Here is a 14,182-nt window from a genome sequence, read left to right on the forward strand (position 1 = left end):
GCCGACCGAAGTCACCCACTTGGAATCTGAGTGCGAGTGAGTGAGGACGGACTTCTTAACAGAAAGATTTATTTATAACACCTGAAAGGAAGGCACAGTAAACTTCTCACACACGCACAGCCACACAGCGCTGTTAAGCTTGAAGTGCAGCCAGTGGCCACAGCAGCCCCGCGTGACGTCAACACCACCGACTCCACCCTGACAGCTTCTCTTCGGGTAACACCGGGTAACAAGTACAAAAGGAAAAATGAAAGCGTGGGCCGCGACGACGAAGAAGAGGAAAGACGAAAACGGGCCGTTTGAGTTGATCCCCTTTACAGGACAGCGTTTTTACCCCTCCTGGGGGGCGGGTCTTTGGCTCCCTTTTTAGGTCTCTCTCCAATTCAGGCGCGTCTGCAGTGCCCAGACTGCCCCGGGACAGGACCCTCTGTCCCTCTTGTGTCTGTCTTCCGCACCTACGCTGCCTCCAGAGCTCCTGCTTTCTTGGGTAGTGTCTCCGAACTTATTTTCCGCCGGACTTTCAGATGAATTAGGAGCGCGTTCTGCATCATGAAGGCACACTGCCCCCACCCCTCACCTCCTCCACCTCCCCCGGTGTCCCCCCCCCAGTGTCAGCTCGGAGTTCTGCCAGATTTCTTGCCGCCTCGCGGACGGCGGCGTCTCACCACGGCGAGGGGTAGTTGAAGCGCACCCGGAGGAGGAACCTCATGCGCACCTGGTTGGGGTCGTAGACGACGAACTCGTTGTAGAGCAGGGTGTAGCCCTGCTCGTTGGCCACCCCCGTCCGGACGGCCGGGCCCAGGGGCACGCCGACCCCGTCGCTGCTGGGACAGGGGGGAATAGTACAACAGTAAGAAGCAGAAGCAGAAGGAGAACAAGAATAAGCAGAACAAGTAGAAGAAGAACAAGAAGAATGCGGGGAAAAAAGGGAGAAGAACAAGAATAAGCAGAACAAGATGAAGGAAAACAAAAAGAACAAGAGGAACATGAAAAAGAAGAATGAGAAAGAACAAGAGAGGACGCAGAACAAAAACAAGCAGAAAAAGAACAAGAACGAGAAACTATTTGATACTGTAAGACATGCGGACGGCCAGAGATGTGGTGATAAATAAGCGTTAATTAAAAAAAACAAAGACCGGCCCCTCAGGAAAGCCCGGCGCCAGCGGGAGCCCTGCTCCCGTCCCCAGAAAGGGGGCGCTGTCCAGCAGTCTTTCCACACCTCCAGCTTCTCCGCGCCAAAGGAGAGGCCTCAGCTCCAACCCAGCCGTCTCATGACTTCCATTAGGTCAGCACGGGCCGACGCGACAGGCTGCTGCTGTGCAGCTCTACACCACAGGTACGACTGCTGAGGAGGCGATCCACCGGAGCGGTTACTGTTCGTGAGGGGAACTCGCCACACCTCACAGCCACACAGGCAGTCGGTACCAGTCCTGCCCCTGCTGGTACAGCGGCCGCCGCTACTGCACACCGCAAGGCAGAGGATGCGCCGCCACCACTGAAGGAGCGAGCCGGCGGGGGACTCACAGCGCCACGGCGTTCCTGGGGTCCGGCGCGGTCTGGCCCAAGCCCTTGGTGCTGTGCTTTCCGGGCGGCAGCTTGTCCGCGTTGTAATCGGCATGGAGCAGCTCGTTACAGTCCCCCAGGGCGACCTGTAGCGGCGTCGACACAGGACACTGCCGTCAGATACCCACGCCTCGCTCGTATTCCCGGTTCCCGGCTTGGCGGGATCACCCCGGGAACTACTGGAATGGACTTTTAGAATCGATGACATGACTTGCTTCTTTCCTCATCGTCCCCAGATAGCACGCGTACACACGCTCTCACAGTGCTCAAACACACGTGGGTACGCATACGCACACTCACAGTGCTCAAACACACATGGGCACGCGCACGCACACTCACAGCGCTCAAACAGACGTGCGCACACACACTCACAGCGCTCAAACACACGTGCGCACACACATGCACACTCACAGTACTCAAACACACGTGGGCACACACACTCATGTTGCTCAAACACACGTGGGCATGCACACGCACACTCACAGTGCTCAAACACACGTACGCACATATGCACACTCACAGTGCTCAAATGCACGTGCGCACACATACACAAAAACGTGCGCCGTGCTTCGACCATCCTGGGATACTCCTGCCATCGGCGTACCTCACTGAGCAGCAGCAGTCCTGTGCTGTTCTTCTGGTTGGCAAAACAGTAGTTTGCACTTTTAGATGACATGTCCGCAAAGTAGATTCCTTTTCCAAACTAGCCAGAAGAAGAGGGAGAGAGAGGAAGGAGCAAGATTAACACACACTGACGTCTACTGGACTGACTGCTTTCAGCGTCGGGAGTTATTAACCATTATCATAATCAAATCCCTGTTGAGACACGTGTGTACAGAACAGTCTGAACCACAATGGGCTTCACTTCACTGGACTGGGCTAGACTGCAAGCACTTCATCAGACTCCAACTCACACAGATACATTGAGACAGACTCATTCCTGTCTCAGTGACTCATACAAATCCAGCGTCAGTGTCTCTTGCAGACGGACAGAGCCAGTGTCTCTCGCAGATGGAAACCAACAGTGTCCTTCGCAGACGGACAGTGCCAGTGTCTCTCACAGACGGACAGTGCAGTCTCTGTCTCTTACCATGTACCCAGTGACTGGTGCCTCTGGTGGAGCCACTCTCAGCCCCTTATTCAGAATCCCGACCCAGTTTGAGAGACGGGAGCCATGCCACAGCAGAGTCCTGGGGGAAATCAATCAATCAATCAATACACCCCCACAGGACTGGCTCCACTTCACTTTCCACTGAGATGTGTAGTCAAAGGGGTGGTTAGGTGTGCAGAGAAAGAGACAGTTAAGACTCGGGGACACACAGTGACTCGCAAAGACACACAGAGACACGCAGAGACCCACGGAGTCTCACAGAGTCTCACAGAGTCTCACAGAGTCTCACAGAGTCTCACAGAGTCTCACTGACATTCACAGAAACTCATGGAAATTCAGTGACATTCACAGAGACTCATGGAGACACACAGTGACTCACGGGGACTCACGGGGACTCACGGGGACTCACGGGGACTCACGGGGACTCACGGGGACTCACGGGGACTCACGGGGACACAGTCAGACTCAGAGACACGGATGCAGACATGGAAAAGAGGCCGAGGCACTCGCAGAAGGAGACTACCTGTTGTGCAGGTGTGAGCAGAAGGCCTCTTCCTCCCCCTTCCTGTTCACGGTGAAGATGTCCAGCACGGTCATGGTGTAGTCGCTGTGAGTGGAGGCGTGGGTGGACTGCAGGTAGCGCTCCAGCAGCTGAGGGGAGGGGAAGAGAGAGAGGGAGAGTGACAGATGGGAAGCCAGAGCAGACTCAGAGCCAGTGTAGAGGACTGACCAAAACCTGCACCACATGGACCAAGAGGAGAGCGAGACGGAGAAGCTGGAGTGCCCGAGACCAGGCTGTGAGAGGGGTGCTTCCAGAGCTGTCGGACACAGAGAGGCACAGCGCCGGCACACGGACCTGGTATTCCTGGGAACTGGGCTCCACGGGCTCCAGCTCACAGCACAGGGTGTGGTACTGCCTGTCCAGGGGGTGTTCATCACCACTCGCACTGGACTGGACCATCTTCACCGCGATCTGGATATCACTGAGGGCCTGACAGAGAGAGAGAGATGTACACTCCTCACTGAGAGACAGGCTCATCATACCCCTGACTGACTGAACGCCAGGTCTGCTCTGAGCCAGTGAGACTCTCTCTGCACGCAGTGCGATTCCACACACAGGGAGAGAGATGTACACTCCTCACTGAGAAACAGGCTCATTATACCCCTGACTGACAAAACGCCACATCTGCTCTGAGCCAGTGAGACTCCCACTAATACAGACGCATGGACACTCACCTCCAGCAGAGCGATCTTCTCCTTCAGCTCCTGCTCAGAGCGAATGAGGGGTGGGGTGCGTAACCTAAACACAGACAAGGAGAGCGACAGTGAGCAGAGCAAGATGTGATGAGAGATACAAGATGTAGCTTTTCCTGCTGCTCTCAACACAAACTTGCACCACCAAGCCGTTTCTCTACATCAAAATGTCCTTCCGAGTCCCTGCAAATGTCACATTCAGGAAAGAAATGCCGAACATAAATACGACCACATACACTTTAAAACAGTCCCGATGCTCTGAAATGTCACAAACTCTTTCTGCAAACACTCCACGTGACAATATCATAATAATAAAATTCCTTACGCTTGATAAGAGCTTTGCTATATCAGCCTCTCTCCTTCAACACCCACAGAGTATATCAGTCCCATTCACACCCAGATTGCACTGCAGAAAAGTGCTGCCGTGTGCAGCAGTTATCTGCTCCACGCAGTTCTCTTGTGGCTTCTATCAAGATATCAAGAGGCATGTTAGAACAGAGTGATAGCGTACTGCAGCACCTGGTTCTGCAGGGAAACAGTGTTTCTATTACAGCGCTGTGTCACAACAGCGCTCTACTGTGCACTATAAGTGCACGTCTTGTGCACAGTGTGCACTACAGTGTGTACGCAGCAGGGTGTGCTGGTATGTGGGGTGTATTTACCCAAAGTCATGTGGAATGCGGGTGTAAAAGGTATTGCAGGCCTCCAACAGCTCCTTGCTTGTCTTCTTCTTGTTCAGGCATTCCTCGATTCTCTTCAGGGCCTCGTAGCCCCCCTTGATCTGCTGTGGTGTCAGTTTCCCTGGTTTCACACACACAGGCAGGGTGTTAACTCAGGCGTAGGGATTCTACACACGCCGACACCCGTTTCTGTACTGTGTTCTGTCACTCAGTGCAGTGTTAATGTACTGGAGTGTCCAGTCAGTCAGTGTGTCTGTATGAACCCCTCTCTCTCAGTGCAGTGTTAATGTACTGGAGTGTCCAGTCAGTGTGTCTGTATGAAGCCCTCTCTCTCAGTGCAGTGTTAATGTACTGGAGTGTCCAGTCAGTCAGTGTGTCTGTATGAACCCCTCTCTCTCAGTGCAGTGTTAATGTACTGGAGTTTCCAGTCAGTCAGTGTGTCTGTATGAACCCCTCTCTCTCAGTGCAGTGTTAATGTACTGGAGTGTCCAGTCAGTCAGTGTGTCTGTATGAACCCCTCTCTCTCAGTGCAGTGTTAATGTACTGTAGTGTCCAGTCAGTGTGTCTGTATGAACCCCTCTCTCTCAGTGCAGTGTTAATGAACTGGAGTGTCCAGTCAGTGTGTCTGTATGAACCCCTCTCTCTCAGTGCAGTGTTAATGTACTGGAGTGTCCAGTCAGTCAGTGTGTCTGTATGAACCCGTCTCTCTCAGTGCAGTGTTAATGTACTGGAGTGTACAGTCATTCTCTCTCTGCCCCTAATGCCTTTCTCTCTCACCCAGTGGTGCCTTCTTGGTGTCAAACTTCATCTCCAGCACACACTCCTCCATGGCCTTCAGGTCACAGATCAGCTCCAGGAGGGCCTGAACTCTCTGGTCCAGCTTAGATTCCGGACGCTTGGGCTGGGTGGCTAATTGAGCCCCAGGCTTCTCCTCCTCCTGGGGAGGAGAAGGAATGAAAGGAGAGGTGAAGTGGGGCGGTGGGTACTGAATGCATTAGCTATGGTCTGGAGGGAGAGAGACTGTGTCACAGGTATTAAAGAGGAACTGGAGTCCTAATTTCTCTGACCGGTTATTCAATCTCGGTAAATAAATTCACTGACAGTATTGCAAAATTTGACAAATTTCTAATTAAACAAAAAAATTGAGAATTTAATGAAAGTACTGTGTGGTCACCATGTTGTCGCAAACCACTGGTCTCGCCACAGGCGAGAGGGAGAGTTTGTGAACTGTGTGACTTGATGTGACCCTTCCTGCTCACTAGTCACTGTCATGACTAATGTGCTGTGATGGGCGAGCAAGTAAGTGCAGATTGTGCAGCAGACGTTTCACTGCAGAAATGTTCCAGAGTTAACAAGTAAGTAGTATATGTGGGCAAAACTATCTCCAAGCCTGCTTGTTTACAGTGTCACAGGGCCACTTCGCCTCACCTGAGGTTCTGTTGCCTCATTTGGAAGAGCAGACAATTACAGCAATATGGTGCTGCACAGACCTGGAAATTCTGTCTATTTTGTGATGTAAATTGGAGATTTTACGTGTTACTACGTAGATTTAACTTTCATTGTGGTTTGAGATGCGCTCATCAATGCCGATTCTTCGGAACCCCAAAGTGTAAAAATAGTGTTGCAGTTGCCCTTTAAATTGACTCCAGCTTGGATGTCATGAGCAGGGTAAAGTTTGTGAGCGCACAGGGGGAAGAGGAGGAGATGGACGGACAGAGACAGACGGAGAGTCTTGCCTTCTCCTCGGTGCTGTAGTCCATGTGCACGATGTCGTATTTCCCCGCCACTTTCTCAAACCGGGAGCGGTCCTCCCACTCGTTCTTCGTCTTGTCGAAGAACCTGAGAGGATCACGAAAGAAGACACGAAACCAGAGGTGCACACTTATAAACAGTGACAGACCATCAAGGACTCAGTAATTTTTTAACAGACAGTAGAAATTCAGGTTTGACTGTTTCTGTTACACCCACTCATACTGGAAGAGCTGGATGTGTAATTCGCTCATCTCTCGTGGCTACAGACCCTATGACCGCACACAGGGGTGGACGAGACTCTCTCTCTGATCAGAGACAGACCGCTACAGAGTGAGGAGACTCTCTCTGATCAGAGACGGACCGCTACAGAGTGAGGAGACTCTCTCTGATCAGAGACGGACCGCTACAGTGTGAGGAGACACTCTCTGATCAGAGACGGACCGCTACAGAGTGTAGACTCTCTCTGATCAGAGACGGACCGCTACAGAGTGTAGACTCTCGTCGATCAGAGACAGACTGTTACAGAATAATGAGACACAAGCTCACTTTTTCTTGAAGACATCTTTAGCTTTGTTCAGGTCTCCTCCACATGGCACCAGGCTGTTCTGTCCAGACTTCCCCACTGATGGAAACAGAGAGAGACACTCACAGTCACACATTGGATCTCACCTCCACACACACACAGTCACACAGTCACACACACACACACACACACACACACACACACACACACACACACACACACACACACACACACACACACTCTTACCTCTACACACATAGACACACATTGGACCTTACCTCTACACACACAGACACACACAGGCTGGTACCTCTACACACACACACTCACAGTCACACACAGGCTGGTACCTCTACACACACACTCACAGTCACACACAGACTTTTACCTCTACACACACACACTCACAGTCACACACAGACTTTTACCTCTACACACACACACTCACAGTCACACACAGACTTTTACCTCTACACACACACACTCACAGTCACACACAGACTTTTACCTCTACACACACACACTCACAGTCACACACAGACTTCTACCTCTACACACACACACTCACAGTCACACACAGGCTAGTACCTCTGCCCCATCTCATCCACACGCTGTAGACCTGCGGCCCGTCATCCTGGAGCAGCTGGATCAGGTAGTACTTGTTGTTGTTGAACTGGACGTTTGTCTGTAACGTCGGGACAGCAGAACACGGGCCTGGTTAGTCGGGACTCCAGCCCGGAGGACAGACTGTCTGGCAGTCCGGCTCTCTTACCTGGTTCAGCATGACGTCATAGACATCCTCTCCCTCGCAGTACACATGGGCCTGGGGGGAAGGGAGAGTCCCGTCACTTCAATTCTCCCCGGAAAACATGGCAGGAAGCGCGTCCTCGCTCTGTGTGCAGGGAGCACCCTACCCTCCGTCTTCTCCCCAAAATTCACACACATACTTACACTCACACACTCTCACACTCACTCACACTCTCGCACGTGCACACAAATGAACAAAGAAGAGGAGAAGAAGATGGAGAAGGAGAGAAAGGGGAGGATGAGAAGGAGAGAAAGAGGAGGTTGAGATGATGGAGGAGAGGAAAGAGGAGGATGAGATGATGGAGAAGGAGAGAAAAGAGGAGGATGAGGAGATGAGAAGGAGGGACATTACCTTGCCCAGTTTGGCCTTGCACTCAGCGTCGACGGGAGCCCTCCCCTTGAACACCACCCTCTTCACCACCTCTGGGGGCACAGAGCACACAGCAGGGCAATGAGCAGAGTGATTCTTAACAGCACACGCCCCCCTCCCGCACACACGCCCTGCGTATGGCAACACGTCAGCGGGCAAGCAAAAACCATTTAAACACGAGGCTCTTCTTTACACAGAGGGTGGTGGGGGTGGGGGACAAGCTGCCCAGCATGCTGTTGAAGCTGATACCCTGGCTTCCTTCACGAAACAGCTGGACAAGCTCCTCTAGTCAGTAAAGCACTAACAGACAAACATGCTAGAGGGGCTGACTGGCCTCCTCTCATGCGTGTTCTTCAATCCTTCCATTATCTAATTCTTTATCCAATTCAGTGTGTAGACACCTGTCCATTACAGAGCCCATCACAGGACACACACACACCCTGGACAGGACACCAGCCCATCACAGGACACACACACACATACCCTGGACAGGACACCAGCCCATCACAGGACACACACACACACACTCCCTGGACAGGACACCAGCCCATCACAGGACACACACACAAACACAAACACACTCACACCAGGGCCAGTTTTCCCAGAAGCCAGTTAACCCAACAGCATGTCTCTGGACTGTGGGAGGAGACCCACATGAACACAGGGAGAACATACAAACTCCACACAGGCTGAACTGAACCCAGGGCTCAGAGTTGCGAGACAGAAATGCTACCCACTGCACCACTTTGCTGGTGTCCTGTCCAGGGTGTGTGTGTGTGTGTGTGTGTGTGTGTGTGTGGGAATTTTGGACAAAGCTTGCACACCGATGCAGTTACAAAAACGCTATGGACAATATTGCTCTAGAGAAAACAGTTTCAACTTAAGAAAAACTCACGTTGTGACCAGTGTTCCTACACAATACTGACTGGGGCACAAGATACTCATACACAGAGACATGCCGACCCAGCTGGCAAAGAAAAATTACTAACACATCACTGCTCCAGTCATAACTCATGAGGACAAAACACACCACAGCCAACACACGGACGACTTACTGAATGAATGGGTTTTTATCGAATCTCTGGACCTGCCAATCACCTTTGCTGTCTGTGCTGTCATTGGAGCTGCCGGCCGCAGGCCCCACCTTCTGACTCCTCCCCCCAGCCCGGTCTCCCTTCCGTCTCTTTGCGATTGGCTGCTCCTCCTCTGGCTCCTCCTTCACAGTGTTTGCAGAGTCCCCGCCCCCGTCATCTCCATTAGCTGAAGGAGAGGCGCCGGTCAGTCACGGAGAGAGAGAGAGACAACGGGTCAGCACCTCCAGAGAAGAGAGGGTCTCCCAGGGAAATAGCTCCCTCATCGTGTCCTTACTTTTAATTTCGTTGTGGGACTCATTTATCTACAGCGACCTATCCAGACTGACGTCACTCACCTCGCTACCAAACTCGCTTAGGTACAGATAATATTACATCAAGGGACCAGCTGCCTTAGTGAGGGCTTATTGGAGTCCGGCTACCTAATTACCCGTGCATTAAAAGAGCTAATTAACTGAGACGAGAATGAAGCAGGTGAAATAAACAATCTGTTCTCGAGACCGCAGACGCGATGGCAGGTAGGTGATCTCAGGGGAAGATCTTCACAGAGAGGCACGTAAACAAAGAGAGACAAGGGGACGGAGGCAGGCAGAGAGACACAGAGACACAGACAGGAACACAGGCAGAGAGAGGGGTAAAGGTGCAGAAGTACAGTGGTAGAGAGAGACAGCCAAGCGGGTAGAGAGACAAAGAGAGACAGGCAGACAATTAGCTGACCAGGCTGTTCTGAACGGACGGCTCTCTGGAATTTGGTGGTGCTGTTGATCTGGGTCATCTTCTTCAGGTCCACGGTGTACTTCCCAGAGCCCACCGGTACCAACACCGAGGCTCGGCCCGCCTGCGCTGCCAAGCCCAGCTTTGCGCACACAGCTGGGGAGTAGGGCTTCCAGCTGCCATCGTCATCCTGCCACTGCCACAGGCTCTCTGACAGAGAGAGAGCAGAGTCACACACTACCACAGGCTCTCTGACAGAGAGAGCAGAGTCACACACTGCCACAGGCTCTCTGACAGAGAGAGAGCAGAGTCACACACTGCCACAGGCTCTCTGACAGAGAGAGAGCAGAGTCACACACTGCCACACGCTCTCCGACAGAGAGAGAGCAGAGTCACACACTGCCACACGCTCTCCGACAGAGAGAGCAGAGTCACACACTGCCACAGGCTCTCTGACAGAGAGAGAACAGAGTCACACACTGCCACACGCTCTCTGACAGAGAGAGAGCACAGTCACACACTGCCACAAGCTCTCCGACAGAGAGAGAGCAGAGTCACACACTGCCACAGGCTCTCAGACAGAGAGAGAGCACAGTCACACACTGCCACACGCTCTCCGACAGAGAGAGAGCACAGTCACACACTGCCACACGCTCTCCGACAGAGAGAGAGCACAGTCACACACTGCCACAAGCTCTCCGACAGAGAGAGAGCACAGTCACACACTGCCACAGGCTCTCTGACAGAGAGAGCACAGTCACACACTGCCACAGGCTCTCCGACAGAGAGAGAGCAGAGTCACACACTGCCACAGGCTCTCTGACAGAGAGAGCAGAGTCACACACTGCCACAGGCTCTCTGACAGAGAGAGAGCAGAGTCACACACCGCCACAGGCTCTCCGACAGAGAGAGAGCAGAGTCACACACTGCCACAAGCTCTCCGACAGAGAGAGAGCACAGTCACACACTGCCACAGGCTCTCAGACAGAGAGAGAGCACAGTCACACACTGCCACAGGCTCTCTGACAGAGAGAGAGCAGAGTCACACACTGCCACAGGCTCTCTGACAGAGAGAGCAGAGTCACACACTGCCACAGGCTCTCTGACAGAGAGAGAGCACAGTCACACACTGCCACAGGCTCTCAGACAGAGAGAGAGCACAGTCACACACTGCCACAAGCTCTCCGACAGAGAGAGAGCAGAGTCACACACTGCCACAAGCTCTCCGACAGAGAGAGAGCAGAGTCACACACTGCCACAGGCTCTCAGACAGAGAGAGAGCACAGTCACACACTGCCACAAGCTCTCCGACAGAGAGAGAGCAGAGTCACACACTGCCACAAGCTCTCCGACAGAGAGAGCACAGTCACACACTGCCACACGCTCTCCGACAGAGAGAGAGCAGTCACACACTGACACACGCTCTCCGACAGAGAGAGAGCAGAGTCACACACTGCCACAAGCTCTCCGACAGAGAGAGAGCAGAGTCACACACTGCCACAAGCTCTCCGACAGAGAGAGAGCAGAGTCACACACTGCCACACGCTCTCCGACAGAGAGAGAGCACAGTCACACACTGCCACAAGCTCTCCGACAGAGAGAGAGCAGAGTCACACACTGCCACAAGCTCTCCGACAGAGAGAGAGCAGAGTCACACACTGCCACAAGCTCTCCGACAGAGAGAGAGCACAGTCACACACTGCCACAAGCTCTCCGACAGAGAGAGAGCAGAGTCACACACTGCCACAAGCTCTCCGACAGAGAGAGAGCAGAGTCACACACTGCCACACGCTCTCCGACAGAGAGAGAGCACAGTCACACACTGCCACAAGCTCTACGACAGAGAGAGAGCACAATCACACACTGCCACAGGCTCTCCGACAGAGAGAGAGCAGAGTCACACACTGCCACAAGCTCTCCGACAGAGAGAGAGCACAGTCACACACTGCCACAAGCTCTCCGACAGAGAGAGAGCACAGTCACACACTGCCACAGGCTCTCCGACAGAGAGAACAGGGGGGAATGACACGGGACCCGATGCAGCCCACGGTGCTGTACAGGTCCCCTTGATTTACACGCCAGGCAGCACACCCCCTCTCAAGGAGGGCTGCTCTCCAGCGGCCGAGACCGATCGCAAATCCCACGGCAGGAATGCGACCGTGCCTCGCCGCCAGAGCTGGAGAACAATTCGCAGCAAAGCCCCGATCGGCTAACCGAGAGCACGGAGCCGCAGAGTGGCGGAGAGACAGCCGGGAGGCGCCCTGTTTCTCCGGCCGGCGTGTGGTCCCTCACGCGTGTACACGCGTGTTCTTTCAGCCTGTTTCCTCTGCTGTGGGGTTAGGGTTAGGGACAGGACAGCCCCCCCGTAAAACAAAACGGTGTCTGTTCCGCGAACTACCTGGTTTCTGCTCAGTCTGGGCTGTTTCTTCTGCTGAAACCTCAGTCCTGTTACGGCTTCCTCGGGTCCGGGGCATGATAACACAGAAAATATATATGTGTGTGTGTGTGTTACCAGGTCCCTGGAGTTGGGGAGTTTCGGTGTTATGTAGTTAACGGATAAGGTGGTAGTCGGCGCAGTAACTCTTTGTAGCTCTCTTGTTGCTCCGACCTACAGGAAGCGCGCGCGCGCGCGGGCGCCCTCCACTCGTCCTCGCCATTGGTCGACGTCGCTGTCAATTAGACTCGGTGGAGGTTCTCATTGGCTAACATGAGCGAATGCGGGACAAAGAGGCAGGGGTGTGCGTGTGTAAGCCCCGCCCCGGTGGACTACAATGGTTTCCCTGGGTTCGTGTGCTGAGGGCGGCCGCAGTGACACAACCGGCCGTTTCACTTAAAAAGATGAGAGCGGTGCTTTTCGCATTGGCCTGCGGGGAATTTTAGTGGTTGGCTTGGTTAAATTTGCTAGTGAATGCTTCTTTTTTGACTGCCACGGACATGAGTGGGCTGAGGTGGACATCTTAACTGGCTTTTCGGATGGATCCCTGGGAATTGGCTCTGCGTGGGGCCGGTTAGCTCAGTTGGTTAGAGCGTGGTGCTAATAACGCCAAGGTCGCGGGTTCGATCCCCGTACGGGCCAGTGGGCGTTTTGTTATCTTTTGCTCCTTTCCTCAGAGCCATTACAGGTGCACGCTATGTACTTAATAATAATAATAATAAACTTTATTTTATATAGCACCTTTAAAGGTGGCTTCTCAAAGCGCTTTACAGGATGACAATAACAATAAATAAGAAGACTACAACAATAAATAAGAAAATTTCACAAGACAGGACACAATTATAATTACAACAATACAACAATAAAAATAGAGGAGACCGTGGAAGATGGTATTAAGAAGAGCAGAGGGGTGAAGAAAGGAACCAGTTAAGTAAAGGCTTTTCTGAAGAAGAAGGTTTTGAGTCTGGATTTGAAGGAGTTTAGAGAAGGTGACTCTCTAATATCCTTGGGCAAAGAGTTCCAGAGCTTGGGGGCATAGCAGGAGAAGGCCCTGTCGCCCATACAATGTAGACAGGCTTGGGGGACAGGGCTTCCGCGGTGTGAGCGGCGGTGAACCTTAACGCTGCAGCAAGGCCAGGTCACAGGGTCCAGACCGCAGGCGACACGGCCCGGTCTTCCGTTCGCAGTCTGAATCGCACTTCATCTTCGGAAGAAAGACAAGGGGAAATCTTTATTTTGTTTTTGTTTCGTTTCCAGCGTTGCTGTAAAGAGAAAGGTACAACGCTAAAGTAAAGAGCTTAAACGACGTGAAATGGTTCGGGGGGACAGAACAACAAAAAGACCCGCTGGCCCGTACGGGGATCGAACCCGCGACCTTGGCGTTATTAGCACCACGCTCTAACCAACTGAGCTAACCGGCCTGCTGGAAGAACTTGCTCATGATAGTGCTTTCAGTGGTGATGGAGGTGATTCACTGAGCTTCCGTTCTCTGTGGGGTAAAGAGACTCTTCTCTTCACAGAGGGCGCCCCCACGTGCGGCTTTTCTCATCAACAGCTTAGACACCAGAAACAGACTGCAAGCTGAAAATAACGCTCTAACCAACTGAGCTAACCGGCCCCAAGCCACCCAACATCCAGGGAGCCGGTGGAAAAGCACGTACCGACGTCCATCTTGGTCCACGCGTGTCCGTGAGAGTCAGAAGCATTCACCAGCAACCAGACCAGACACTAAAAATAACATCCCCCGCAGGCCAATGCGAAAAGCGCTGCTCTCATCCTTTTAAAAGAAACGGCCGGTTGTATCAAAACCCCTGCCTCTTTGTCCCGCCCTCGCTCATGTCAGCCAATGAGAGCACACGCACACACACACTTCGGTTTTTTTT

General features: G+C 52.9%; 1 protein-coding gene and 2 non-coding genes across 4 annotated transcripts; 1 reads left to right on the plus strand and 2 right to left on the minus strand.

Annotated features, from left to right (window-relative positions):
- Positions 1-52: 52 nt before the first annotated feature.
- parp2 (poly (ADP-ribose) polymerase 2) lies at positions 53-12,940 on the minus strand. Of its 2 annotated transcripts, none has more exons than XM_088634185.1 (17): positions 12,264-12,940; positions 9,869-10,075; positions 9,159-9,320; positions 8,043-8,113; positions 7,656-7,706; positions 7,472-7,568; positions 6,907-6,982; positions 6,345-6,447; positions 5,386-5,545; positions 4,591-4,729; positions 3,911-3,974; positions 3,531-3,665; positions 3,198-3,325; positions 2,654-2,753; positions 2,168-2,266; positions 1,525-1,649; positions 53-821 (listed from the first exon to the last, which is right to left on the minus strand). In XM_088634185.1, exons 1-17 carry the CDS (start codon positions 12,337-12,339, stop codon positions 662-664), a joined length of 1,953 nt encoding a protein of 650 aa, XP_088490311.1. In that variant the 5' UTR covers positions 12,340-12,940; the 3' UTR covers positions 53-661. The 2 variants fall into 2 exon arrangements, with proteins under 2 accessions (XP_088490311.1, XP_088490310.1); XM_088634184.1 differs by having other exon boundaries at positions 53-824; positions 12,264-12,938.
- trnai-aau (transfer RNA isoleucine (anticodon AAU)) lies at positions 12,868-12,941 on the plus strand. The gene has a single exon. It is a non-coding gene; the product is annotated as a tRNA-Ile (tRNA).
- A 705-nt stretch (positions 12,942-13,646) lies between these two features.
- Positions 13,647-13,720, minus strand: trnai-aau (transfer RNA isoleucine (anticodon AAU)). Its single transcript has one exon. It is a non-coding gene; the product is annotated as a tRNA-Ile (tRNA).
- Positions 13,721-14,182: the final 462 nt, after the last annotated feature.

Source organism: Lepisosteus platostomus, chromosome 6 (genome assembly GCF_059453375.1).
Source record: "Lepisosteus platostomus isolate fLepPlt1 chromosome 6, fLepPlt1.hap1, whole genome shotgun sequence".
Classification (NCBI taxonomy): domain Eukaryota; kingdom Metazoa; phylum Chordata; class Actinopteri; order Semionotiformes; family Lepisosteidae; genus Lepisosteus; species Lepisosteus platostomus.

Bases quoted from the DNA above. Each gene is read 5' to 3' on its own strand.
- parp2 (XM_088634184.1), bottom strand. From the start codon at position 12,339: ATGCCCCGGACCCGAGGAAGCCGTAACAGGACTGAGGTTTCAGCAGAA. The intron at 8,114-9,158 runs GTGATTGGCAGG...CTGTGCCCCCAG, and splicing joins TGACAGCACAGACAGCAAAG to AGGTGGTGAAGAGGGTGGTG. The intron at 7,569-7,655 runs GTAAGAGAGCCG...CCGACGTTACAG, and splicing joins ATGACGTCATGCTGAACCAG to ACAAACGTCCAGTTCAACAA.